Raw genomic sequence first — 27595 nt, 5'->3', positions numbered from 1 at the left:
CTGTGTAGTTGCTGTTCATTGCTCTAGCCTCAGGAAGTAACAATCCCTTTGTCAGTGGAAGCAAAGGAAAGCAGATGATCCAGCTTGTTGTATCCACTTCTAAGTTTCACAGGACTCTAAAGGATGGAATAGAGGGAAAAATAATCTCTCCCCTTGAACTTTCTGGGTGGAGAAGCAGGAGGCAGTTAAGGCATAAAGTTAATTTGCCATTCAAGGGGGCTGCTGCTCTGGGAGCCACCCTTGACCTTTGTTGCCTCTTTAAGGGCTTTTCAGAGCAAAGCTGTGAGTTTCAAGGTACTAAATGCCTCAAAGTTAAGTGCTAAGGAAAGCACTTAATTCTATTTGCTATCCTTTACATATGATGCATTAATTTTGTGGAGCAAAGACTGGAGCTGGTACTAGGCTAATTCGAGGGGACATTTAGAATCATAGAATGGTTTGGGTTGGAAGGGACCAACCCACTGCCAAGGGCAGGGACAGTTCCCTTCAGACCAGGTTGCTCAAAGCCCCATCCAGCCTGGCCTTGAACACTTTCAGGGATGGGGCACCCACAGCTTTTCTGGGCAACCTGTTCCAGTGTCTCACCTCCATCATAGTAAAGGATTTCCTCCTTATATCTAATATAAATCTACCCTCATTTAGGTTAAAGCCAATACTCCTTGTCCTATCACTACCCTCATAAAAAGTCCCTCCCCAGCTCTCCTGCAGCCCCCTTTAGGCCCTGGCAGGCCGCTGTGAGGTCTCCCCGGAGCCTTCTCCTCTCCAGGCTGAACAACCCCAACTCCCTCAGCCTGGCTCCACAGCAGAGGTGCTCCAGCCTCTGAGCATCCTCGTGGCCTCCTCTGGACTCACTCCAACAGACCCCAGTCCTTATGGTGCTGGGGCCCAGAGCTGAGCACAGGCTCCAGGTGGGGTCTCACAAGAGCTGAGAAGAGGGGGACAATCCCCTCCCTCACCCTGCTGCCTACGCTGCTGTTGGTGCAGCCCAGGACACGGTTGGCTTTCTGGGCTGCAGGCACACATTGCTGGCTGATGTTGAGCTTCTCATCCACCAACACCCCCAGGTCCTTCTCCTCAGGGCTGTTCCCAATCCTTTCCCCACCCAGCCTGTATCTGTGCTTGGGATTGCCCCAGCCCAGGTGCAGGGCCTTGCATTTGGCCTTGTTGAACCTCACGAGGTTACACAGGCCCACCTCTCAGGCCTGCCCGGGTCCCTCTGAGTGGCATCCGTTCCCTCCAGCGTGGTGACCGCACCGCACAGCTTGGTGTCATCATTGAACTTGCTGAAGGTGCACTCAGTCCTACTGTCCATGTCAACACCAAAGATGTTCAACAGTGCCAATCCCAATACTGACCCGTGAGGAACAACACTCTTCACTTTGATATTGAGCCATTGACTGCAACTTTGATCATGCTGTTAAGCTGTTGCATGAGATGTTGCTGTCAGATAATGCTAATTATCAGCTGTCTGATAGCAACTTGTATTATTAAGAATATGAATGACATTTTTACCAAAAGCTGACGTACCTTCATGTCTATCAAGGGAAAAAGAAAGGCTGGACCAGAAATGCAGTGAGATAGTACCTAGAAACACCATCCAGAACTCCCAAGGGTCTCTCCGATTTAGGCTTTTTAAAGTTTCTTGTTTCATACATTCATCCATAACAGTATTTCCAGTCCATATAATCACAATTATAGTCTGGAGTGTTGCTGTAAATAAATGGGGCAGGATTGCTGAGTTTCGTTTTCCTAAAGCACTTTGCAAGCCTCGGTTTTGGATGTTTACCTGGACAGGCCTGCTGGGAGCACGTGGCAGTGGATGGCTCCTTGCCCACGTGGGAAAGCTGTGGAAAAAGAGAGCTCTCTCTTTGGCTGAAGTCTTATGATCCTGTAAAGTACATCAGTTGCAAGTGACAGCAAATGTGGCTTTGACCACTGAAATGATAGGCTTTACATTAAAATAAATGCCTTTTAATGGGGTACTAGCATTTAATTTTAGGCTTTGTTGCATCTTCTCTTCTTTCCTCACCCCATCCCACTTCTGTGTCTTCACTGTAAATCCCTTGATCCTCAGCCTGGGAACATGGGAATCAAATGAAGATGTAAAGCCACATTTCCACACTTGGAGAAGCTGCTTCCTCTTAGAAATACTCATAGCTTAATAAACCTGAGGGATGCACAAGGCACAGCTGCATCTTGGTGCCAGTTCTGCCATGATTTAAAACCACTCCAGCTTTGTGCTATGTCAAAATGGCATAAATTCTCATCTACAAAAAGCAGTCCCTGGTAATACGTGCAGTTCTGGGGATGGGATGTTCTGGGCAGGAAGCAATCCACTGGGGCAGGAAACCCAGTTAAGGGAAGTTACTGGCAAGAATCAGATAGCCGTGAATGTAATTTGTCATTGCAATGAGCAGGCAGGGCTGCTGAACAGACTATCCCTCTTTTTTTACTTGCTGGTAGGTGGTAGAGCTGGAAAGAGATTCTAAAGGTCTTCTGTCCTTCTCAAGCATGGCATCTGTTGCCAATAGCCTCTGTTACCTCGTCTGGAAGCGATTCCTTCAGTGGAACAACCTCTGCCATGTCTGTAATGACCTTCGTGCAACCAAGGTGCATTTTTAGCTCTGCCTTTAGCTGAGCCTTGGGGAAAAGGTTACTTTCTTCACGGGAAGCAAAAAGCAATGGAGTTGTGAAATCCCAGAACTGCAGATGTGTTCTGGGTCCACGTTCTCAGATTAGCACCCAGATTAGGCTGATAAGCGATGTACCGTGCACCTCTCCTTTACACAGATAGGGCACCCTAAGATAGCAAGAGGGTTGAAACGCTGTCCCACAGCATATCTGCAATTGTAATTGCACAATCCATTTGTTGTCATTAGGTGAAGTACATCCAAGTACTTTGTAATTGGCAGTCGCAGCCAGAGTTCACTGTGTCCTCGGCCAAGTACTCCAAGCCTGGGCTGTGGGGTTCTGCAAAGCCAGAACTAATGACATGGATATCCCTCCTTTGCAGACCAAAAGATAGCAAAGAAAAGTGTAAATAGTGTTTCTTCTTCTCTGGACCAGTGGGGCAGCTCCTTTATTTCAGATGGAATTATTTCTTCTGTAAGCCGGAAGGAAGAGGCTGTTTCAGATGCAAAGGACAGCTAGATGCCGACCATCCTTCATCCTTTAATAAGACCTGGATGCAGAGCTGTAAAAATGTCCTCAAGGTGGGACTGATTTTCAGATCAAGGTGTTTAGTTATTTCATTATGGTCACTAGAGCTTTGGGTCTTAATGTAGTTGCCCCCAGGTACAGTCTGTTAGCAAGTTGAGGTAGCCTAGGGTTCCCAGGTGCCTGTGTAGAGAGCGCAGGTCTCTTATGCCCTTCATCATACTGGTTAGCCAGAACACCTTCCCAGCTCTGCTGCATTGGGCAACAATCTTCAGGCAAATTAATTCTACCTTGGGTTGCTGGATATGCCTCTGTGTGTACAGAGACCAGCTCAGCATCACCAGTCTGCACTGGTGAAATAATAATAGCTGCTAGTCACTTTTGGCAAATACAAGAAATAAATAAATAAAAAAAAAAAAGCAAAAACAACAGTAAAAATCATGAAATGATTCTGAAAGAGTAACGAGAGTTTAATTTCTCATTTATTTGTCTCCTGGCTTGCAAACTGTCAGTATCTTTCCTTTCTGTACACTCATGCTGACTAGAAGCCTGCTGCTGCAACTCATGTGTTGGCTGCAATGCACTGACCATACCAGGATGAAGAGCAAATACTGGCAAAACCTTGGGATTGGCAGCACCCAGTGGCTCCAGCAGCATCAGTGTAACTTTGCTTTGTCTCTTCTTGTTTCATGATCTGGATATTTAAAAATCCTCAGGCTTTTTTCTAACTAAAGGCCATTAATCAAAACAAAGTGGCCGTAAAGTGGAGGTCACAAGGATTTCTGTGCAGCATTTCCTCCTCTTGAAGTCCAGAACGTTACTGAGACAGAAGTTCCATTATTTGACTGTGTTTGTTTCCAGTTGTCCAGCAGTGAGAGCAAGAGGACTTCCACGGTTAGAGGCCAGCAGTTGTTTGAGAAAATCCAACTGGAATTTAATGTCTCAGTGCATGGGCCAAGATCAGACATCAGAAGCCTGGGAAGTCTGTGTAGTTGTAGCTATATTTAGATTAGAGTAATTCCTGATGGGAAGGGTAGATTATTTTATTTGCCTAGTTATTAAAAACAACTAATTTTCATTAGTTACCTCCAGCAAATTCAATCTAAATAACCTGTTTCTGATAAAAGCATAACTTGCACTTTGAACTCTCCTTTACAGGAGCTGAGATGGACAACTCAGCACATCCATTGCCCCTTGCCCTAGTTATTAATCCAAACACTCTGGAGAGAGTTCAGAACTTGCATAAGTTTCCACTTTGCATCTCCTTGTGTCCTTCTCTGCTAGACTGAACTCCCTTGCAGTAGAGTGCACCTCTGAAGATATTTAGCACTTGATTCTGTTACCTAAATATTGGTGTCCTGAGTCTACTGAGATAACCTTACAGTAAGGGCATCCAGGTGTTGCTCCAAAAGGATGTAAAGCTCCTATAATTGCTTTTATGGCTCCTTTCCACACCCTTTCTTGGTCTTCATTGCCCTTTTAAAATGCCTGATGTGCATCACAGCACAGATCTTTCCAAGACAGTGTGGAAAAGCAGTATTATCTTTCTGTTCTTCCTTGCTGTTCAGTTTATACAGTGAACAGTTGTGTTAGCCTTTTCTCATCAGCTCATACTGGGAGTTCATGCTGAATTATTTACCTCTTCTAATCCCCAAATCCTCTGCCCCAGAACTGCTTTTCCAGAATTCAAGCTGCCATACTGGAGGTCTGCACTGAATTCACTCTTTCTTGAGCACAGCTTTTGCATTTGGCTGTGTTCAAATAGGCCTTTGGCTGTGTTCAACAGGCCGAAGTGCTCTTAGGTGCAAGTTATCCAGGCCTGCAGATTTTGAATGTTTATCCCTCGTAGATGTTGTTTAATATCCATCTTTGTTACTAATGGACTGGAAAAAGCTTCTTCATCATACTCAGATAAATGCACGTTGCCTTGCTGCTTTCCAAATACAGATCAAAATCACACAATGAACTTTCCTCTACTGGACTGTACCATCTGCAAGATTTTGTTTGTTGTAATTCATGTAGAGAGAGTGGGAACCTGAAAGTAATAACATCGCGTTAATCTCTTATTCCTACTAGCTGCAGATTTTTCCCAGTGTCTTAAGGTTCTTCCAAGCTTCATGACACAGCATTCAAATTTCCGTATGTTCCTTCCATCTAATAAATATTGCTGGGTTGGGGCTGTTTGTTTGTTTATTTATGTATTTTCACTTCCAATTGCCCCTCCTACTTCCTAGTTGAACTGAGATTAGGTTTTACTCAAAGTTAGTCATCTGCATTGGGAAATTATGCTGGGCTTGGATTGTTATACTTTGGCCCCCTGGTTTGTCTCTCCAGAAGAACTGTGATCTATCTGGCAGCACTGGGTGCAAATAGGGCAGCCAGGGGCCACGTGGTGAAGGAGGTACCCCATGATCAGGCTGGTGCCAGGCCACCAGGAGGAGAAGGCTATGTGGCAGGTAGGACACACGGGTCAGAAAAAGAGCAGGTTTTTTTTTGTTTTTGTTTTGTTTGTTTGTTGTTTATTATTATTATTATTATTATTACAGGTTTATTACAGAAGCATAATCTGGGAGAGGATGGGGACATTTTAATAGGATACCACAATATGCTGGAGTTGCTTTCTGGTAAAGCAGATCAGAAGTTGGAGGTGGGAAAAAGATAACACCATTCTAATGGGATCCTTCTAAAAGTGTAGACACAAGGTCCCAAGGAAAGGTATGAAGAACTGTCAGAGAAGAGCACATAAATGCAATGATCCATTTGCCAAAACTGTTCATTCAAAACTCAGCTTTTGATAAATGTTGTTTGTGCAGTGAAATTTCCCAGAGTTCACAGAGAAGATCTAAGACAGGCACTTCATTCATTCCACAGAGAGATAGTTTTGATATTGTTATGAACAATGTAAGTGTTGTTTCATTAAGAATTTTATAGCTAGTACAATTAGTAATACCAGAGGGGGGAAAAAAAAAAAAAAAAAAGCATGCCATGCTTTAAATTCAGCTTTCAGTAGGTAGAATACATACAAAAGGGGATCTCCTGTTATGTGTCATTATTTCTAGAGATATGTCTGTGTTTATAGAACATATTCATGTTCATATGACTTGGATGGCAAGCTTAATAACTTGGCTGGGTTTTCTGTGTTAATGTTTTCAGAAAATTCTTGGAATACATTTGTTTTGAGTCCATGCTTAAATTGCTACTGTGGTGAATGCCTTCTGCAGGAAACCTGTGACTTCCAAGAATTTGTAAAGTGGAAAAGAAACCTCTGATTAAAAAGTTTCCTCCAAAACTTCAGAAGGAAAAGGGAGTGGATTTATTTGTATTTTTTTAGTGACACACCTTAAATGCTTTAAGATAGCTTGCATTTATTTCCCATGAGGTGTTTTGTGTCTAGAAACATTGACAGCAGCTTGAGCTATTGCAGAGGGATTTTTAACAGGGCTCTTTTAAACCTGTTTATACAGTTTCATCTTTACATACATACAGAGCTTCTTGAAGCCATACGATTTATCTTCCGTGGATGGATACACTTGACTGGAGTCATTAGAGAAATGGCAAGTGGGTACGGATGGGTTAGCAGACGACATCTTTCCAGTTGCGTCCTGAATGAATACCCTAACAAGACACTGGTGTAGGCTGAGGATTACAGGAAAAGCTCTTACACTGATTGCTGTGGAGTTACCCAGCAAGACATTGCTAACGTGAAGTTGTCACAGGAAAAAAGGCGAAGGAATATCATGGATCACAAATGATCTAAAAGTGTCCCAGCAGAGGGTTGTGTTTCATCAGGGACACAGAGTAAGAAGCTATGTCCACCTCAGGTGGAGTCAGAGGCTTAGGGGAGCTATCAGCAATCTGGGAAGAGGAGCGAGTGTTACAGCTGTGTGTTCCAGCTGGAGCTGTCACCCACCCAGTGAGCACAGGTGTTTGAACAAGGAGTGCAATACCTCAAAGCTGTAGGTGCACTGTGGATGCTCCAAGGAGGTCTTGTCCAGCTTTGTTGATGGCTCCCTGGAACCTGTACTGCTTGCACTGATACTTAGTGATGCTGAACTCTCAGAGACAGGTCAGGGTGGAAACGAGCATTTTTGAGAGCATTAATGTACTAAGTGTCCTGCTTGGCCAGATGACGCATTCCAGTCTGCTTATCTCAAGGGACAGAGAGGTTCAGATGTTGAGGGTGATTGTCCTTCACGGATAACATACAGATATCTGTAGGATGCGTGTTCCTGATCAGGCGTATGAACACTGGAAAGAAGGTAAAACCACAGCAGACAGAGATACCTTCTCTGCAATCATTCCCCTGGTTACCTCCGTTCCTTCAATGTTAGTTTAAGCTTGAATGCAATTCAGTCCTTCTTTATAATAAGGAAAGTCCTAGGCATGCCGTGAAACCTGCCTGCCTGGGGAGCTCTGAGTGAGGTTCATATGTGTGCATGTGAGCTGCTGGGGTTTATAAATGGAGAGGAACTAAAATGAGGAAATGTTGGCTTTCCAAATGGGAGCTTTTTTATCAACAGCTGTTGCTTTTGCAGGGCAAGGGTGTATTTTTGCCCTTTTTTTTTTTTTCAAAATGAACATATATATCCAGGAGATATTAGAACCTGTCACAGCAGTTAGGGGCTTGGAAGGTATGAGTGGGGATGCCCTGTTGTGATAGCTTTTCTGCTGCTCCTTTGAGGTGCTGTTACTGCTGGCAATTTACTTTTCCTGTTCAGTTGTAAGCGACCTAGTGCAACATAAAGTTTCTTGGAGTAGGGCATTCACCTGTCACAATGACGTTACCAGAATTTGCTCAAAGTTGACTTTGTTATTAAAACTTTGATAAGGGAACTGAAAGAGTTACATTTGGTTCCGGCTCCTGATGAAACATCTTGTCCTCCCCAGCTTTGTTAGCTTCTTTTCTCCACTTACAATATCCAAATTTCTCCATCTTTTTGGCCTGTTTTAATTTATTTTCAAAATGAAACATTCAGAGCGGGTGCTGAACATGTAGGCAGCCCCACTTTCATTTGGCTCTTTATTATTTTAGGCTGTAAGTAACATAAATAATAACAAGCTGGAACCAAACTTTTGTTATGGTTAAAAGAAGAGGCAAGTCATCCCTCATAGGCTTTTAACTGGAGCACATATGTCCATTTTTGGGTAAAATGCCTGTACCAAGCTGGAGAGAATCCAGGCAGGGTCAGAAGAATGATGCAAGGTCTGAAAAATGGTAGGGGGGAAAAAGTGAAAGAACTTGGGATGTTTATTCTGGAAAACAAAACCCTGAGGGGTGAAATCACAACTTGTCTTTAAGTACAGGTTCATGAGGGCAGAGTCCTGTTTGATGAGCTTAATTTCCTTTTATGACGTTACCCAGCTAGTTGACCAAGGGAAGCCAGTTGATGTAATCTTTTTGGATTTCAGCAAAGCTTTCGATACTGTTTTTCACAATATCCTTCTGGGTGAAATGTTCAGCGTACAGCCAGATAAATGCATAACACAATGGGTGAAAAATTGGCTGACAGGTCAGGCTCAAAGAGTTATAATAAATGGGGTTACATCAGGCTGATGGCCAGTCACTAGTGGGATTCCCCAGGGCTCAATTTTAGGGCCAGTTCTCTAATGTTTTTATAAATGATCTGGACGCAGAACTTGAATGCATTGTAAGGAAGTTTGTGGATGATACTAAATTAGGAGGAGCTGTTGACTTTGTCAAGGGTAGAGAGGCCTTGCAAGAGGGATCTTGACAAATTAAGAGGGCTGGGCAATCACCGACTGCATGAATTTTAACAAGTGACAGATTCTGCACTTGGGATGGGACTGTTCTGGATATAGGTACAGACCAGGGGATGAAAGGCTGGAGAGCAGCCCTGTGGAAAAGGATCTGGGGGTTCTGGTAAGCAGCAAATTGAATATGAGTGAACAATGTGTCCTTGCAGCCAACAAGGCAATCATACCCAGGGGTGCATCAGGCACAGCACTGCTACCCAGGTGAGGGAATTGGTTTCCCCGCCCTGATCTGTATTGTGTGCAGTTCTGGACACCACAATATAAGAAGGACATAAAACTATTAGAGAGTGTCCAAAGGAGGGCTACAAATCTGATAAATGGTCTGGAGGGCAAGACAGGAGGGGCTGAGGTCCCTTGGTTTGCTCAGCCCAGAGCAGAGCAGGCCGAGGGGAGGCCTCATGGCGGCCTGCAGCTCCCTCACGAGGGGAGCGGAGGGGCAGGTGCTGAGCTCTGCTCGCTGGGGACAGCGACAGGACCCGAGGGAACGGCATGGAGCTGGGACAGGGGAGGGTCAGGCTGGGGGTTAGGGAAAGGTTCTGCACCCAGAGGTGGTCGGCACTGGGACCGGGCACTGCCCCAGGGCAGTGGGAAGGGACAGGCGCCCCAGGGCTCCCCAGGCACTGAGCTTGCCAAGTACAAAAAGGATCTGGACACTGCTCTCAGGCATAGGGTCTGGTTTTTGGGTGGTCCTGTGTGGAGCCAGGTATTGGACTTGATGAGCCTTGTGGGCCCTCTCCAACTCAGGATATTCTATGCATGATTCTAAGTATGTGAAAAGGCTGATGCAGGTAATAAGAAAAAAAATAATAGTACCTGTTCTCCATAACCAGTCTGGATAGAACTAGCAATTCACTCCATAAATTACAGTCACAGATAACCAAAATCTGTATGATGGTCATTGTAGAGAAATCGAGGAATCGATTAGGGACAATAAGGACTCTGTCAAGTCTCTATTGCAGGGAAAAGATGGGACAAAAGTTTATCAGAAGCCACTGTTGGGACTTTCTCTATATCACATGGGGATAAAACAGTTCACCCCTTAAGGACCATCCTAATCCTTTTTTTGTTTGTTTGTTTGTTTTTTGTTTGTTTTTATCCGGTCTGTGAAATTGTTAGCTAACTGGTTGAAAAAAAAAAAAATCCCAAGGATTTCACCTGCTCCTTTTTCTCTTGGCCAGCTTGAAATCATTTTGTAACCACAGTTTCCAAATAAAACTCTGCAAATCTTCAGTTATCTTCTGTTGTATGGAACCAGGGATTTGACTTAGAGCTTTTGCTTTTGAAACAAGCAACAAAACTACCCTGCTGCCTTCACAAAGGGGATATATCTGAGATAAATGTGTGTTTGTATGTAGGTAGGTGCAGACAGAGATTTCTCTAAATTGACCGTCTCTTCCATTTAAACTTGTGCATTGACATAACTTGTAACTAATATCTGAGTAAAAAATATCTGAGCAAAAATACAGTAAAATACAATCAAGAGACTGAGACAAATCTAGTCTTGACCACCTGCATAGCCCTGACCAACAGTGTCTGCTTTGGACCTGCAGTACAAACCCAACTGGTTTGAAGAGTCAGTCTGGAAAGGCTCTTCCACTAAGTCATGCCAGTCAGTGTTAAGCCATTCCCAAGCAGTGTTTTATTTCTAATCCACATTTGTCTCATTAGAGAGTTCAGTCACAGGAATTTGTTAAGCCTTTTTTCAGCGTAAAGAGTTATCCTCTGGAGGAAATCGTCTTATGTTTTAGGCACTTACTGGTTGTGATTGATTAGACTTTTTTTTTTTTTCCAGACCTTGGATCATTCTTAGAATACCATTCTTGTTTTGCTGAGCAAGTTAGCCAGGATCTATGTTGTGCCAGCTACCTGGAATCTAGGTGAAATTCTGGCTGTTTTGAAGCCAATAGAAATCTCTTTGGCTGAAGTTTGTGTTTTACAATCCACCCTCCCAGTGCAGATTTACTGGTTATTATTTCTGAAGATGAGAAAGGGGGCGCATAAATATACACCTGACCTTTTGCTGCATAAGATGTCATAGTATGACTCCTCTTTGAGTTCAAGTTTTACCCAGGGTGTTATCCAAAATGTACCTGCAGAACTTTTACAAAGAGGACAGATTTCTACATTATGAGGGCTGTGCAGCAATGAAACAGGTCATCTAGAAAGATTGTGAAGTCTCCATTCTTGGAGATTTTTAAGACTTGGCTAGAGAAACTGGTGGCTTACCGAGAGTAGTCGGCATTGCTGTTACTCAACGTGCTACTGCTTCTCCCTCATCTACTTCAGCTTAAATGCTTGAAGGGGCAGTTGCAAAAAAAACTTTTTTTGCATATTTTCATACTTTCCTAAAACCAAGGTTGGTTTTAGTCACTATTTCTCTCTCTCTCTCCTTTTTTTTTTTTTTTTTTCTTTTTCTTGCCCTCTCCTCCTTCTCCCTTGTTTTTCCAACATTAATGTAGTTAACCTGCAGGACTGCAGTTTCTGGAACACCTGTCTGGTATCGCTGCTGTCACTTGAATTTATGTGAGCAAGCATTCAGCATCAAAGGATGCTGGAAAGAAGCCAGGAAATATCAGGTTCTGGATGAGAAATCGCAGAGCAGACAGGTGCTGCCAAGGCATGGAGGAGGAATGAAAATCCAGGTTTATTGGCTTTCTGACTGTGAAGGGCTGATTAATCCTGTCTGTCTCATCACTGCTATCTTGAATCTACGTTGCAAGGATCTCTTTGTTATAATTTACTGTGTTCACGCTCATCCCTATTTTTAAACCATGTTTCTGTGGTTCAGTTGTTAGTATACATCCCCTGAGGGGGAAGTTCCCAGGTTGGCTGGGCATTTGCCAGAGCATCATCATCATCCTTTAAATTATCTTTCTCCATCCCTTTGTAAGGGTCCTTGCCTTCATCTCCAATTGTAGGCAAATCTCCGTGGGCCATATTGGTCATTTGCAGGCATGTATAATTGTGTGATGGATTCTGACCCTTCCTGCTCACTGAGGCAACCAAGCATTGCCCTTTGAGGATGTTCAGAAAATGCCACAGGAGGTGTTTGCTGGAGACGGAGACCATGTGAAGAGTATGTTGTTCACACCAACCACTTCCTTGGCTTCCTCACAACTCTTATGTTAATCCCTATATCAATAGTTAGGGCAGTCATTTCCTTTTGGCATGCAATTAGACTATTTACTGAAGATAGAAAAGATCAGATCCATCAATTTTCCTCTGTCAAAAACAAATAGAAAAAAAAAAAAACAGGGACCTTATTAAAAAAAGAAAAAAAAAAGCTATTACTTACAACACCATGATTTATTTTTGATAAACCGCGAGTTGTATTTTATCCATAACTCCATTTGCTATGATGTTTTCGATTGTTCTTTCCTTCAAGTGGTGTTCAAAAGAATGTATACTTATGTGCTCAGATTAACTTGCCGATAGATGTCTGGATCTTTTTCCCCACCTCCTTTCATATAAAAAAAGCATTACGTATGTTGACTTTCAGCCAGATGCTGCCACTCCCACTATCCAATCTGAGTCAGTCTCACCTGTATGCCTGGCAAGATCATGGAGTAGATCCTCCTGGAAACTATGCTAAGGCACACGGAAAATAAAGAGGTGATTGGTGACAGCCAATGTGGCTTCACTAAGGGCAAATTGTGCCTGACAAATCTGGTGGCGTTCTACAATGGGGTTACAGATTGGTGGATAGGGGAGAGCAACTGATATCATCTACCTGGATTTGTGCAAAGCATTTGACAATATCCTCCATGATATCCTTCTCTCTAAATTAGAGAGCCTTCCCATACCTGAAGAGGGCCTACAGGAAAGCTGGGGAGGGATCCTGTCAGGGAGTGTAGTGACAGGACAAGTAGTAATGGCTTTAAACTGAAAGAGGCGAGATTTAGGTTAACTATGAGGAAGAGTTCTTCACTCAGAGGGTGGTGAGGCACTGGCACAGGTTGCCCAGAGAAGCTGTGGATGGCCCATCCCTGGCAGTGTTCAAGGCCAGGCTGGATGGGGCTTTGGGCAACCTGGTGTGATGGGAGGTGTCCCTGCCCAGCTGGAACTGGATGGTCTCGAAGGTCCCTTCCAGCCCAAACCATTCTGTGACTTGGTGGTGTTCTCTTTTCGGTGGCTTTCAACCCATGTGTAATGCTTTCGGTACCCTTATTTGCCTTCACAGTCAGTCCTGTTGGTCTTCATTGTTCAAGTTACCCTATCTTCTTCATGTGCAATCATTCCACTTTCTATTAGTAAAATTATATTTTTACTTAGAATTGTAGGAGGAAGCCACTGAACAGAAGGCTGAAGATGGGGGGAGGAAGGAGGAACAGGATAAACTGCATGTGACTTCTTGTTTTCTGGGCTATATTTAGTTTTATCTTTAATTTCAGCACTTTTCATAGTAATTTCATTTCACCTCCTGTTGTTTTTCTCTCTATATTCATATCACTGAAAGACATTCTCTGCTTAACTGTGTTGGTCCTAACAACAAAGACCAAATTTCTAGCATAAATCTCAGCATTTTTTGCTTTCTGTGTTTCTCTGAACAGTTTTCTTCCAAGAGCCATCAGCCACGCTGCCCAGGTTTCCCGATCATTCCTCATGTCTATCTCAGCTTTTATCTTCCTAATTATCTAATTTATTATTTTCCTCATATCTAATATTCCTAACTTGAAATTTGAGTCCTTGTCTTGTTCCCACTGGGCAAGGGCTGACTCCTTTCCCAGTGCTTTTTCTAACCGATGTCTCATTTTCTCTGTTAGCTCTTTGCTAGCTGACTAGGGTACGTTGAGGAGAACACAGAATCATAGAATCATAGAATCGTTTGGGTTGGAAGGGACCTTAAAGGTCGTCTAGTTCACCCCCCTGCTATGGGAAGGGACACCTCCAACCAGACCAGGTTGCTCAAACTCCATCCAACTTGGCCTTGAACACCTCCAGGGATGGGGCATCCACAACTTCTCTGGGCAACCTGTGCCAGTGCCTCACCACCCTCATAGTAAAGAATTTCCTCCTTATATCTAATCTAAATCTACCCTCTTTTAGTTTAAAACCATTACTCTTTTTCCTATCACTAAAACATTTAAACATTTCATACAAAGCAGGACCTCTCCTCAGACAAAGTTGGACGTCAGCATAAAATGGCATATGACAAATCTGGTCTGAATTTAGTCATCTGATATTTTTGTTTGTGGGTATGTTTTTTTTGTTGTTGTTTTATCTATTGACTTGATGGTTAATCCTGGACTTTCTGCCTCAGTTTTTCCATCAGTTAAAAGAGGCTAGAGATGCTACCTTTGTAAAAACGTTTTGAGATCTACAACCATTGGCATCACCTGTGAGAGGTCTGGTGGTGCTGTACTGCTAAGTACACTTTTGCCATCTGAGCACATACATCTCTTTATATGTCACTTGTGCCCTGGTACACTTCCCCTTTTAAATAAACAAAGCAGAAACATTTTCCCTTTGAGCTTTTTCTCCCCCGCTGTATTGTTATCTGGTAAGGAATGATGAAAGGAAATGCCCGGTGTAATAAAGTAGAATTAATTATCTGCCTGAGTAGCCAGTTCATCACAATTTATTTGCATGGTGGAAAACATCTGCAAGTTGACTTTGCATCAGGGACTGATGGGAAGCAAAGCTATAGCTAACAGCCAAGCTGGCATACTGAGACCATGAAATAAATGAGGGGCTGAGGTCCTTGCTTCTTTAAAGCCATTGTTAAGCCGCCTTCTGGCCAAGTCTAGCTATGTCCATATTGTGGAAATTGCCGGTGTGGGTTGATTTGTAATACAGATATTTCTAGCACCTGACGCTTCGCTTTGGTCATGTTTCACTTGCCACTCAGCTGTGTACTCAGCAAATGTGAAAATAATTGAGATGCAGCCTTGTCATAGCAGCCTTGCATCTGGGGATCTTGAGATTTTTCTAAGAGTGATTAAGTGGAAGGTGGTTGGGTCTGGCAGGGGTATTAGGTGCGGCCCTCAGGCTCCTGCAAAGACATCAGTGCTTCTTCAAGTGGAAATGTTTGCATGCCTGGTTTAGACAGTGTGTGTGTGTGTGTGTGTCATCTCATATTTGCTATATTTCCATGTGTGTCTAAGGCTCTTAGGCTCATGTTACAACCTGCTTAACCTGTAGATTTAAATCCTTCTCAGCCAGGAAGGGTGGAACCAGTTTTCTGAGTTATTCCCATGTTTAACTAGAAGTTGTATCCCTATTGACCATTCACATTTTGAAAATTGTTCAGGGTGAATTCTGATAGTTTCAGCTCTTGTTGATTGTCTCCTCCAGGAATGTAAATCCTTCCTAGAATCTCCATCATCAATCAGTCCATTAAGTCCTGATGAGAAGATGTGTTTCTTTATCAATTGCTCACATACACTGTGTTCTCTATATAGACCAGCCATTGGGCAGGGTGAGGGATGTCAAAAATATCTGAATACAAAGCTCCCAAATGTAAAGGCAATTAAAAGTGTTTCTCTAGGAGAGCTCTGCAAAACCAGACGGTGATCTCCAGCAAGTTTTATTCTTCTAAATCAAGGCTGTCTCTGTGTATCCGTCCTGCACTATCTTAGGTAAGGTTCTCTTCAGTTGCCCTCTGAATGGTTTTCTCCTTTCTTTTGAATCTTTTCTCTTCACTGCAGCAATACTCCCTGTGGTTGTCCTAACCCTGCACTCCCTCACATGTTTCTAGCAAGGTGATTTACCCTTTTGCTTCTATCCTCAGCCAAAGAAGAGAGGAGTGGCCCTGTGCTGATTTATCAAAGATGGCAGCTCTTGTTCTTGGTGTGTCTCTAAATCACTGGGGTGCTCTTGAATCCTTCATTATTAGGAGTAGTGACTCAATCCTTTGTTCTGAAATACAGCCTCGGTAGGGAGCTTGTCTTGGTAGGCCCTTCTTGGAAGATGCTGCTGGATCCTTTAAGCTGTCTGTGAGGAATCTTTTTATAGAGAGCTCTGATGCTTTATAAAGGATACCTTACAAATCTACAAGTGATGTCCTCACCCAGAGCCTTGCTGATTAAATCCCTTTTGCTTCCTTTGAAAGAGGAAAGATTCTTTTTTTTCCTCACCTCTGAATGAGCCAAACTCATCTTTTGCCAACATTTTTGTATTTTTTTTTCTGGACTCCCCCTTGGAGATCTCCAGTCTTTGAAATTAAATGCATATAGATTGTTCCAGATGCACATGGAGTTCAATATGAAGTTTGAATGCTAGCACTAACAATCCCTCTTAGAGGTGCTTTTTCAGGATGGGAAGTAGTATATGAATAATAAAATCCAATGTTATTTGTCCTAATGTTGGTTCAATTAAAGATGTTGAAAATGTTGACAACCAAGAAGGCTAAAACCTTATCACCTACTAAAACCTTATCACCAACTGTATTGTAGAAAGATACTGTGGTGACTGCTGGCAGGATGACATGTACTGTAAGAGGAATTCATGTCTTGTTTCTTATGTGTTCTATGTTTTTTGCTTCTTTATTTCCTCCTGGTTGCTCTTTGGAAATTGGTACTGACCTTGACAAACCTGTGCTCAATTAAGAAAATCAGACATTTGCTGTTTCTTATGGTTGCTGGGAGATTTGGAAGATCCATGTCCTGAAGCCACTGACTGTTCAGTGACTTCAGGAAAAATGCAGCCAACTGCCGCAAATGCTGAATGTGCCCACTTTTGCATGTTGAGCTGGAGGTGCTAAGGCTGTGCCATAATAAATGCCAGAAAGCCTCTTTCATCCACCCTGCTGGATGCCACTGAGCTTTAGAGTGCCTGCTCCGCCTAGAAAAGGCCATGCCTGGGACACTGGCTGCTGGGCTGCCCTATAACATCACCACCTTGCGTGTCCACAGTCGTTTCCCAAATGTATGGGAAAGACAAAAAGCCTGAACTTGCAAAGAGAAGCATACTCCATCCTATGCTTTACTGGATTAGTGCCATTTCTAGATATTCTTAAAGCTTTCAGTTCCCCTAAAGTTAAAAGGCGTTGCACGTTTCTAACCCAAACTATGGTTCCTCAAACCAGACCACTGCAGAACTCCTGAGAACATCCAGATTTCTTCATCCTGCTCCCCAGTTATAAATAATATCCAATAACCAGCCTTCTGGGAGGCTCGTAGGGTCCTGTGTGTCAACAGTTGTACACAGCTCCCAGGCAGTGGGGCCTGACTGAGAACATGAAGTGCAGGGAAGCGCCTGCAGGAGCTTTACTGTGATTTTGAACGAGCTCTTTTGGCACAGCCTCCACACTTACAAGCCCATGAGCTCCCCAGGGGGTTGCTCAAACTGCCACTCTCCATTGCTCTGGATTTGGGAATCCCTTCTGCTCTTCACCCCCACCTAAAGTCTTATAACTTAATGGGGCCATCTGAGCAGATCAATCCAACTCTTCTTCGATACTGTGGCAGGTGGACCTGGTGGATGGTCATGTCTGGGTTGGATCTGTGAGGAAAAGAAGATTCTGGTGCCACGGTTGGAATGAAATTAAGCGACAATAGATGGATGCAGTGAAGAAAAGTCAGGACTGGGTGGGGGCCCCAGGGCTTGGCCAGGGCAAGAATCAGACCTGGATGGATGGAGGCTTTGCCAGGGGTTGGGGTCTTGCCCAGGACAGAGGTGACAGGAACGAACACAAGCAACTTCTGGGTTTGCTGTGATATCCACTTGGGGCTTTAAAGTCTCTTCTGAGCTTGCAGTTGAGTTGGGGACTATTTCTTCTGTGCACAGCAGTCAAGAGGTGGCTACTCATGGGATGACTCAGTGCCGGGTGGGTGGCAATTCAGGAAAAGAATAGGTACCTGCACATTCTCATGAAGACAAGTACCTTTTTCTTTGAACAACAGCCTTTCAAATTCAATGTATCTTGAAAACAATACAACCCATAAACTTATTAGCACGCTTACTAGTCTTTCAGTCAACTTCTCCTGACAGGTACCATCTCTCTTCTACCCTTGGAGTACACCGGGGAATGATGGGGCTGCCTATAGGGTAATCATTCGGTTTAGAAACGAGCCCAGGTTTGTGGGTTTTCTCATTTAACTTTAGCTATTTGGAATGTAGACATCCACCCCTCAAACAGTTGCCTAAGGCTCCCTGGATGAAGCAGTATAGGTTAAGTTTCCTCTAACCTATTTTAGACAGCTCCTGTAGCTTGAGGTGTCTCATGCCCTGAAAGTGCCTGCTTCTGTCTGCAAGCAAGGAAGGATGATTGATGTGAAACAGGCAGATGTAGATATCTACATTAGAGATGTGTTTTTGGCCCACTGGATCCACAAATCATGTGTCTGGGTCCTGGGGCTCAAGCAGTTCTGGATCTGTATTTCCTTTGTTCCTGTAATTGCCTGAGCAGAAGCTTTGGAGGTGAAATTCCTCCAGAAGGTTTGATCAGTTCAGTAATTAATACTTGGAACAACCTTTAAGAAAAGAAGAATTTTCTTCAACCAGGCTCTGTTCCTTAGACCCAAAAGTAAAAGGAAATTAGAAGCAGTCAGTGACCTGTATTTCAGGGCAACCTGCAGGTTACTTTGCTGCACTCCAGTTTCTAGAGATGACAAGTAGTGGAGTCCCCCTTTTTCCTTCCTTTGCTGCCCCTTGGGATAATCACTATCATTCATTGCTTATTTTTTTTCACATCCATAGCAGAGATGTTATGCTCTTTGTTCTTCTGTGCACTGAATGATAGATCTAAACACCACTGATCTCAGTCTTGAAGCTTCTCTATCTTTCTGCAACAGCCTACATTGGAGTCCTTCGTCTGAGCTTCCTGGAAAAGAAATTCATGCTTAGCTACTCCAGATGATAATTTTAAGTAAGAAGCTAAATATTTTTACCCAGTCATCAGAGCTGTCTCCTACTCAGTAGTGGGAATTTTCTGAATCGCTGCCTCTCGTTTAATGTCTCTGTGTCATTACTCCAGTGCCAGGGCAGAGCTTCTAGCTTAAGAACCTAATTCAGCTTTCCAACAGAGGGATATACAAGCTTGTCAGTAAGGAGTTAAGCAACACAGCTGCTCAGCTTCCCTTTCCTTCTGGTTCTTCAGGCTCTTTGCAAAACACTCTGCACATGTTTCTTTGATCTCCCAACCCCTCACACACAGAGGGGACAATGAGACTAAATGAAGTCTCCATGCCTCCAAGCTGCTAGATTGATTAGGCCAAGTTGCCTTTTTTTAACAGGGCCTGCTTAGATGAACTGGAAGAAAAACATCTGCTTTCCTTGTCAAATGATAGATCTGTTATTGGCATGATTATATTTGGCAGAAGCATAAAATGGAGTGAGCAAACCGAGAGTAAGGATACTTGGGTATTTGCCTGGACCTCTTTTATTTGGGAAAGTTTCCTAAGGACACATGCTACCTTGGTCTGAGAGTCCCTTACTGATGGCTGGTTGCAGAGTAGTGTACTTACAAGAGCTGAGACCATAGCAGAGTATAGGCTGGCTTTCCTTTAAAACATTTAATTGTTTTTGCAAGTTATTCTGAAACTACGGTTTCCTTATTGACCCTATGAAGGCCACACAGGGTGCTTCATACGTTTTGAGCTTGGTCTTATCTCTCTTTTTGTCTATATTGCTAGTATCTAACACTTACTTCCCCTTGCTGATATGACATTTCTACCATGCTTTTTGATTCTTAGACAAAGTTTCTTTAGAAAAGCAAACAGTTGTAATACTTCATAAATAATTTATAACTTTTTTTCCCCCTCAAGACCACCAGAACTTGTGAAGCTCTTAGGTTTGACAGCGTTCAAAATTGTGTTATCCATCCCTACAGATAGAAAACCTTTGTTAGTATGTTCTGTGGGTCCACTCTCTTTGCTCATCCTTGCACTTGAACCACACACAGTATTTTTTGGCTCACTGAAAGGGTTGTTATTAATAAAACTCTATTTTCCTGAGGATGTTCAAAAGGAAGAAACTGCAAATCTAGTTTTAAGACAGAGCTGAATTAAGTTATGGAAGAAATCAGAGCCAAGACTGTTGCGTAAGAAATTCCTTCAGTCCTGTGTTCCTACAAATAATAAGTGTAAATGAAAGTCTCTGGACTGAAGCTAGCGGTAAGCTCTTCTGGCATAGCTCGAGCAGCCTCTCTAGGGCTATGCTGTTGAGGCTTGAAATAAGACCTTCCTGCTAAAGCCTTTCATTTCCTTTGCAGCCCACATAAAAAAAAGCTTGAGAAACCTCAACACTGCCTCAAGCAGTGACTATGAAGTTGTGTTATAGAAACCAAGGCAACTGAGGCCCTTGTCTAATACAGTTACTGCTTCCCCATAGCTTCTGTGGAGGTGTCTTCATTCAGACCACTCAGAGAAACGTGTCACTGTTCTACAGCCTCTGGGAGCTGAGCAGAAATGGGTGAGGGATGTGGTTTCATCTATCTGTATATCCAAGCTATCCTGTTCTACCCCTCCTTTGTTTGCCTTGAAATGCTGTTGTCATTGTGGTCACTCCAGTCTCCGTCTCTGCTGGATTCTCCAGGTGACACTCTGGGATCGGGAGAAAAGGAGGTGCTGGGGCCCGTGTTACCTCTCGTGGGCCCCTATTCCTGTTTACCTGTAGCTGTGGCTTTGCTGTGAATCCTACCTACCTTTGAGGAGTTGCCCCATAGCTAGCCTGGCCCTGCCAATGACGACATAGATGAAACCGAACATTTCTGTAGCTCCTTCAGTCAATGACGATCCTTTAAATTGTATTTAATTAAAAGAGTGTACACAATGGCTTTCTTAGCATTACCAGACTGCTCAGTAATCCTCTAACAATTGTTGAGATCCTGCGGGAAGGAAAACTCTCATTAATAAAGACTTTGGGGATAATTCCACATGGGAGTTGCTGCAGAATTCAGAGCTACAGTAAATCACATCCAGAAAAAAATTTCCCTTCATCATTCTGCTCAGGGCTTCAGTGTGTGTACTGGGAAAATGGCCCCTGACAAATCCACCACAATTTTTGCATGGTAACTTATTCTTTCCAGGAGGGCATTTAGGAAGGGAGGGTGTACTGGGCTTGAGCTAGCTACACATCCATGATGGACATGCCCAGGAAAAAGGATTATTGTTCCCTAGCTAACGTTAAAGTGAGTTAACCAAAGCTGTGGTCATACTTTCCCTTTATCTACACTTGTCGGGTGGGAAATGTGAATTGGTGTAGTCCTTAGCCCCATGTCTGTGTGGCCAGTTCCCCCCTGCTATGAAAGATGCCAAAATCCCAAATCTCTGCCTTCTCCACAGGGAGAAAAAAAAAAGAAAAAAAAAAAAAAAAAGACCAAGCTGTGGAAGTAATGAAGGAAGTTCATACCAAGCTATCTATAAAGTCTCCTTTACAGGGAAGGTACATTTTAGCAGGCAAGACTCCCAGCTCTTGTGGGATCTTTGCAGTCATAAGCATTTTGTCAACTGGTAAACGAATTCAGGCAACTGAACTTGTCACCCTGTTCACCACCAGGCCAGCTGAACTGATGACCTACTAACAAAAAAAACCATGCTTTTCTCTTTCCTATTGGTGTCCAAAAGCATTTTTTTTTTTATTTTTCTGCAGTCTTTGTTAGCCCATAGCAATGACAGCTGTGATATGTGAGGGCTGTGTTATCACTGGGGACGTAGAAGTGGGATTGCTGCAATTATTTATTTCCTTATTTAGTGAATGTGGAGAGTGAGCCATAAACTAGAAGGCTTCGAATGTGAGTCTGTTTGACCTTGAATATTCAGTTTAAGGTCTTTTAGACACTAAATTCACACATCAATGGCTTTCTCCAGCTAAATAGTAGGTATGTTAGTCTGAACTGGTCCAACTCCAGTCAGCAAAGGGACATGAAAACCTTCAGGGCTGATGCTCACAAGCTCTCTGTGGACTAGAAGGAATAGTAAAAATCAGTTCATACTAAACACATAGCTTTTACCCAACTTAAAGAAGGGAAGATGTGTCCCAATGAGAAAGAAGGTGAAATACTCTAAAAATAAAAGGTATCTTGTGCTGTTTTAGAAAGCTTAGTGTATCTATGTGGTATCTGGGTGGTGTTGATCCAATATATGATCTACGAGGGGCCACACACTCCTGGAGGGAAGGATGTTGGCAAGGAGGGCTGCCCTAGGGCATCACAAGTTCATCATATAAATCCCACCTCAGTGCCCTGCTCTGCTTGAAACCAGTGGGGACCGGGCACCTAAAAATTTATTCAGTCATTAGAGCCATCCACCTTGCTTAAAAGCTCACACCAGCACTATGAAAGCCAGATCAGCTGTGTCTTAATTAACATAGATTTCATTCCTCTAGGACCAGATGGAAAAAAGATGAGATTTTAAAAATTATATCTGTAGTCAAGTTTCCCTGAATCTATCACAAGCCCACTTCTGAAACTACTTAACAATGTATTGGCTGTGCTTTTTTTGAAAGGTGATGAAGCATTTGCTCAAAAGCAAATATCAGGTAGTGGGAGTAAATATGCAATCAACCAATTTAGGCATGCATTTTTAGTGCAGGAAAGATGTGGTGGTGAAGTACTTGCTAATGGGCTTGGTAGAAAATTTGCTGCATAAAAAATTAGAAAAATGTGTTGTAAGAGTACATAGCACTTTGCCAACCCTGATCAAAGTTAGAGATGGATGAATTAATTTATAACGTGAAAACTCAAATTATTTATAAATGTGAGATGAATTTGGCAATAGGTTAAGTCCAGAGAGTTTTAAGTTTCCATTGAAAAAGTCAGAATGTTCTGACAGCAGAACATCTCAATCTTTGTTTTTTACAGCAAACCCCTCATGCTTTTTATTTACAGTTAAAATAAAAAGGCAAGAAGCACTGTAAATTAAAACAAAAAGAAGCTACTATATTTTAAATGAGACAGGATAAAAATTCCCAAGTGCTGTTTTCCTTTGGAAAAAAAAGAAACATTTGAGTACCAAGACAACTCCAAATAAGTCTCCTACACCATGTCTTTGTTTTTGTTGCTGTTGTTTTAATTTGATTGGAAAAGCACACAATTAATTGTCTATACACTACTAATCAAGACCCATTCCCCGCCGAAAGGAAACTACAGTCTGAGCAAGAGATGAGGTGAAAGAGGGAGGAGAGCTGGTTGGATTAATAAGAGATGGTGAGAATAAAAATTAATATGTTCAGTTTTCTTATAATTTTAATCTAAAGGGCAAATTACATCAAAGAATTGTTCCTTCAGAGGATTTCTGAATCTTCTGGTTTATAGCCTTGGCTAGAGAATGAGTAGGGAAGTAGCTCATGTTTTGAAATGCGGCATGAAATGTTCTTTTTTTCCTTTCTCTGCTTATTTCAGACAAAAATACTCCACCCACACAAATAATAATAATAATAATAATAATAATAATAATAATAATAATAATAATAATAATAATAATAACCAACACCAACTGTGAACACTGAATCGATGAGTTTTACAGGCTCTGATCCTGCCTCTCAAATCTGTTACCAGCTCAGGGTCTTTCCTGCATTTAGTAATGACTACATAGACTCAAGCCAAGACTTCTGCTCTCTCCACCTCATTTCCCTCTCACCATCTCTCTGCAGCTGAATAGGTTTCTCCCAGCTCAATGCAGTTTGCCATCTCTTTGAAAGAGACTGGGTTTTGTGTCTGTTATCCCCCTTGCTTAATGGGACCTGGATTTCAGCTTGCCACTGCCGTAGCAATGAAGTGGAGTGCTCCCTCCAAACTGGGAGAAGGTTGGGGACAGCGTGGCTGTGCTGTGTGTCCATTCTCCGGCTCCTGGTTCCATTTTTTGGATGCAAATTGTCATGATACATACTTCGTGATTGAAACAGTTCATGAAATTCATGATGTAAGGAGGCCACGATTAATTACCTGTGCATCTATAGACATGGCTTTATTACAAAAACAATATAATTAGATCTGACTTAGCAGAAACCACTTGGGGGAAAAAAAAGTCACGTTATTGGGAATTTTCTGCTTTTTAGCTCCTTGATCTCCCAGTCTGCATCTGAGATTTTGTTCTTATTTGATTTGGGTTTTGTTTTGATTTGAATTAGCATAAGCCAGGAGGCAGGCCATGTGAGAATGGAGGGAATAAACTATGTAAGCACAGATCCCACTGCTCTTGGCATGAATTTTAAAGCTGCCATCTTCCTGCCCTAGATAGCTGTCAGTGTTAGGTTAGTCAGGCAGAGCTCATGGAGCATAAAGAAACAGAATTCCTCCTGATCATCCAAAAAAAAAAAAAATTAGATATTTTTGAAGATGGAATGGAGGGAAATATATTTTTTTCAGTAGACAGTGGGTTACAGTCCCTTCTTTTAAGCAAACATAAAATGAGACTGGATGCATATCATCACTGTGCAGTGGCCCAGGAGAGCTTGGCTGGCCGTGAATCCCTAGGAACACATCCCTGAGGACAGATGGGTTTTGCTCACTCTCCTTTTCTCTGCCCTTTCTGTAGGTATCCAGCACGCGCCCAGAGTGCAGCATCATGCTGGAGATTGAAGAGGAACGCAACCAGTGCTTGGCAGAGATCGCTGTGGATAATCAGACCTCAGGTATGGGACCACCCTCTTCCTTCCACAGCCTGCAGGCTGACATCCCTGGCCTCACATCTACCTCGCCGCTGCCATTTCTCACCCCTTCTTCTGCAGGAGCAGGGCAGTGACTGGATTCGCTCCAGCTGGTGTTGAGTCTTTATGTTAGCAGAAAGAGAAATAGGTATTTCCAAAGCACAGTTCCATCAACCAAGTGTTTGGATAGTTTGATGAGGGTCACCCCCAGTCTCCCAGCTGACTGAGCCCTGCCATTGTAGTTTCCTCCCATACACAGGCCAAAATTGCTCCTGTCCTGGGGACAAAGCAGGAGAAGGAAGGGTGTGCTCCATGGCTGCAAGGGGACTCTGAGGTTTGGCCAAGTAGCTGCAGCTCCTCTCCTTGTTCACATGCCAGGTCCTGGTTTTGTGTTTAATGGAGGTGTAGGGACCCATGGAAGACTGCCAGGTTCCGAAAATGAGTGATCACATCACCAGAGAAGGGGGTAGGAAGATGCATATTCTGCGTGAAATTTGCATCCCACATCTTGAAAGAGGAAGAATTGAAAGCGGATGTCTTCTCATCCTCTTTCACTTGGCATTGTTTTAAAATAGGCTACAGACTGAAGGGTTGCTCTGCACAATGCTTATTAATGATAGAACAGCATCCTTGTGCCAAGCTGGTCCCTGGGGGAGCTTTACTGAATGCAACGATGGCTTTTGGCCCCTGCTTTTATCTACTGAGATATGTTTTCCTTTGATTTGGAAACTATTTCAAGCATCCCTGTACAGTTAAAATGGAGCTGTTTGAAGAAATGTTCTTCTAGAATCCAGTAAAGAAGTGAGTAGTCAGGGTAGTTAAAAATCTTCACTTGAAAGCCAGGTAAATGCTTCATTTCATGGACAAAATGTTCATTTTCATGAACATTTAGAGAAATTAAATTAAATACAGTACATTCAAAATGGAAGAATAAATACTTAAGCATTATTTTTTTCTGATTTCCTCATTGAAAAGTTTAATCCAAAATATATTTGTTTTTGTTTTTGTTTTTTTTCTTCACTGAAGTAAACTGTTGAATGTATTCTTGCAGATTCTGATGTAAAACATGCTCAGTCATATTGCAAGCCATTAATGCCTAAGCTGTAGAAAGCCTCTAAGAATATTTCGGAGTTTGGGTTTCATAGTGGAATGGTGAAAAACTGGTTGGGGTAATTCTACGTTTCACCCATCTCTCCCATAATCATTAAATGGGTCTCGTTCAGAAATCGTAGTTGTGAGCATTATGAAATTGTCTCATCCATGGGACAATAGCTGCTACTCCTGAGTCAATGTTAGATGTCATTTGCATGTGTCTGTTTGTCCTGGGTGGAAATAGTCATCGGTGATATGAACGTGGAACAAGTGCGCTAAGGGACACACGCAGCGTGTCTAACCAAGTTTTACAATGCAAACTCTGTGGAAAATGTTTGGCGCCCATTTGCCCAGACACATCGGTAGGCATTTAAGAGCTCAGCACCTGCCCCTTAGCAAAACACTCATGACTACCCTTGCAATCAACAGGAAGAAGCCAGAATCTCTCACATGCAATTGCTCTGGTTCTCAAATAGGAGACTACGAAAGTGATGTGGACAGGCAGCTTCTAAATGTCTAAATGGCATGCATTTCCCCCTTGGAGTGTACAAAGCACAGCATGTGAGCTCAAATAGGTAGAAAAAGCTGTTTTTCTGTAGTGGGGCTTGGTAACTTGACAAGTGTAACTGAGCACAGCTGCAAAATAAAACTTTGAACTTTGTGGGGTGGAGGCAGCAGGGACATGAAGACTGTTGAGTCTTAATGTAGTTGGAAATAAATTAAAAAAGGAAAAAAAAAAAAACACCACTGCATAAAATCTCCTAGCTAAAACTCCCAAGGAAAGCATAATTTTAATACGGTTCAGTCCCACAAAGGAGTAGAATGGAAAGCAATCGAGACTCCCTGCCATCTGTAATGTAATACCTTGATTTATCACCAGGTATGCGTATTGCCTTCTCTGCATTCAACATCTCGTTAGCAAAAAGAAAATCACTTGAGATTTAACAACCGATCTATTATCCTTTCTAATTAAATGAGTGGAATTAAGGAAACACACAGTTTCAATACAGTCTGGAAATAAAGCTTTGTTTAGAAGCTATTATCAGTTGTATTGATCAGAGGGGCTTAATCACAGATGTAATTTGATGTGTCAGATAGATTAGTCATTTATTAAGAACACCTGATTGTAGTACTGAGATTGATGACCAGCTCAGGGTAAGCAGGTAGATTTCCACCGATAAACAATAGCATCTGTCTTAACACTGTTTTGTCTTTGAACACCTATTAATTAGGGCGGGTGTACGGGCACAGGTTAAATCAATGCTTTCTTTTCTAATTAAATCTCCGTGTTTTCGGTCTGGGTAGTAGGCGTCAGTTGCTATTCCTAACATCAGCAGTCCTGGACCATAGATACTCAATATGGGCCAGGCCACAGCCTCTCTGTTCCCTACTGGGAGCGTGATTCAGTACCCGTGAAGTTACCCACAGCTTGAGGAGGCTGTGTTAGGGCCACAGGAGAGGCATGGAGGTCACAGAAGTGTGGCCACGTCCAATGAGAAGATATTAGCTTGTTGTGCTCAGGAAGGGGTGCAGAAGATGGAACTAGGAAGAAACCAGCAGGGAGGGTTGGTTTGAGCTGGCAGCGTGTACAGAAAAGAATAAAATGGCTGTGAGGTTGAAGTTTCGGCTTTAGAGGAAGTTCGTAACCATCAGAGGACACCGAACAGCCTTTCAGGAGAGCTGCAGGAAGATGTGTTTTATTGACTTCGTGATGGAGCTTGCCTCGTTTGTGAAAGGGCATGGACGATGCGGGTGGGTATTGCAGCACAGGACTGGGTTTCATGAGTAGGACTGCCCTTGCAAATCCACTGCCCTGTTACCCTTTTACCTCGATGCTAAAATAACTAGGAGTCTTGCACATTTTGTACAACTTGTAAAATGATAATCATGATTCCACAACAGAAATGGGTTCTTTAGTATTAAAATCAAGAGAGGTAGATGGATCTGTTGGATTCATGTTGGCAAATAGACATTGGTTGGGAATGACCTGGTGAAAGACTTTTTTACCTGGTTTTAGGTAACTCTAATGTATTCTGGCTGAATG

The 27595-nt window shown here is 42.8% G+C and overlaps 1 protein-coding gene across 1 annotated transcript in view; it reads left to right on the top strand.

Annotated features, from left to right (window-relative positions):
• Positions 1–27595, top strand: part of VIPR1 (vasoactive intestinal peptide receptor 1) — a 114978-nt gene that overhangs the window by 14826 nt on the left and 72557 nt on the right. The window contains exon 2 of the mRNA XM_048062361.2: positions 24348–24444. Within this exon, the coding sequence (XP_047918318.1) occupies positions 24348–24444 (97 nt within the window). The remainder of the gene's footprint in view (positions 1–24347; positions 24445–27595) is intronic.

This window comes from Anser cygnoides, chromosome 2 (genome assembly GCF_040182565.1).
Source record: "Anser cygnoides isolate HZ-2024a breed goose chromosome 2, Taihu_goose_T2T_genome, whole genome shotgun sequence".
NCBI classification, from domain to species: domain Eukaryota; kingdom Metazoa; phylum Chordata; class Aves; order Anseriformes; family Anatidae; genus Anser; species Anser cygnoides.
The sequence above is the reverse complement of the archived record's forward strand: the minus strand, read 5'-3'. Positions and strand labels throughout refer to the sequence as shown.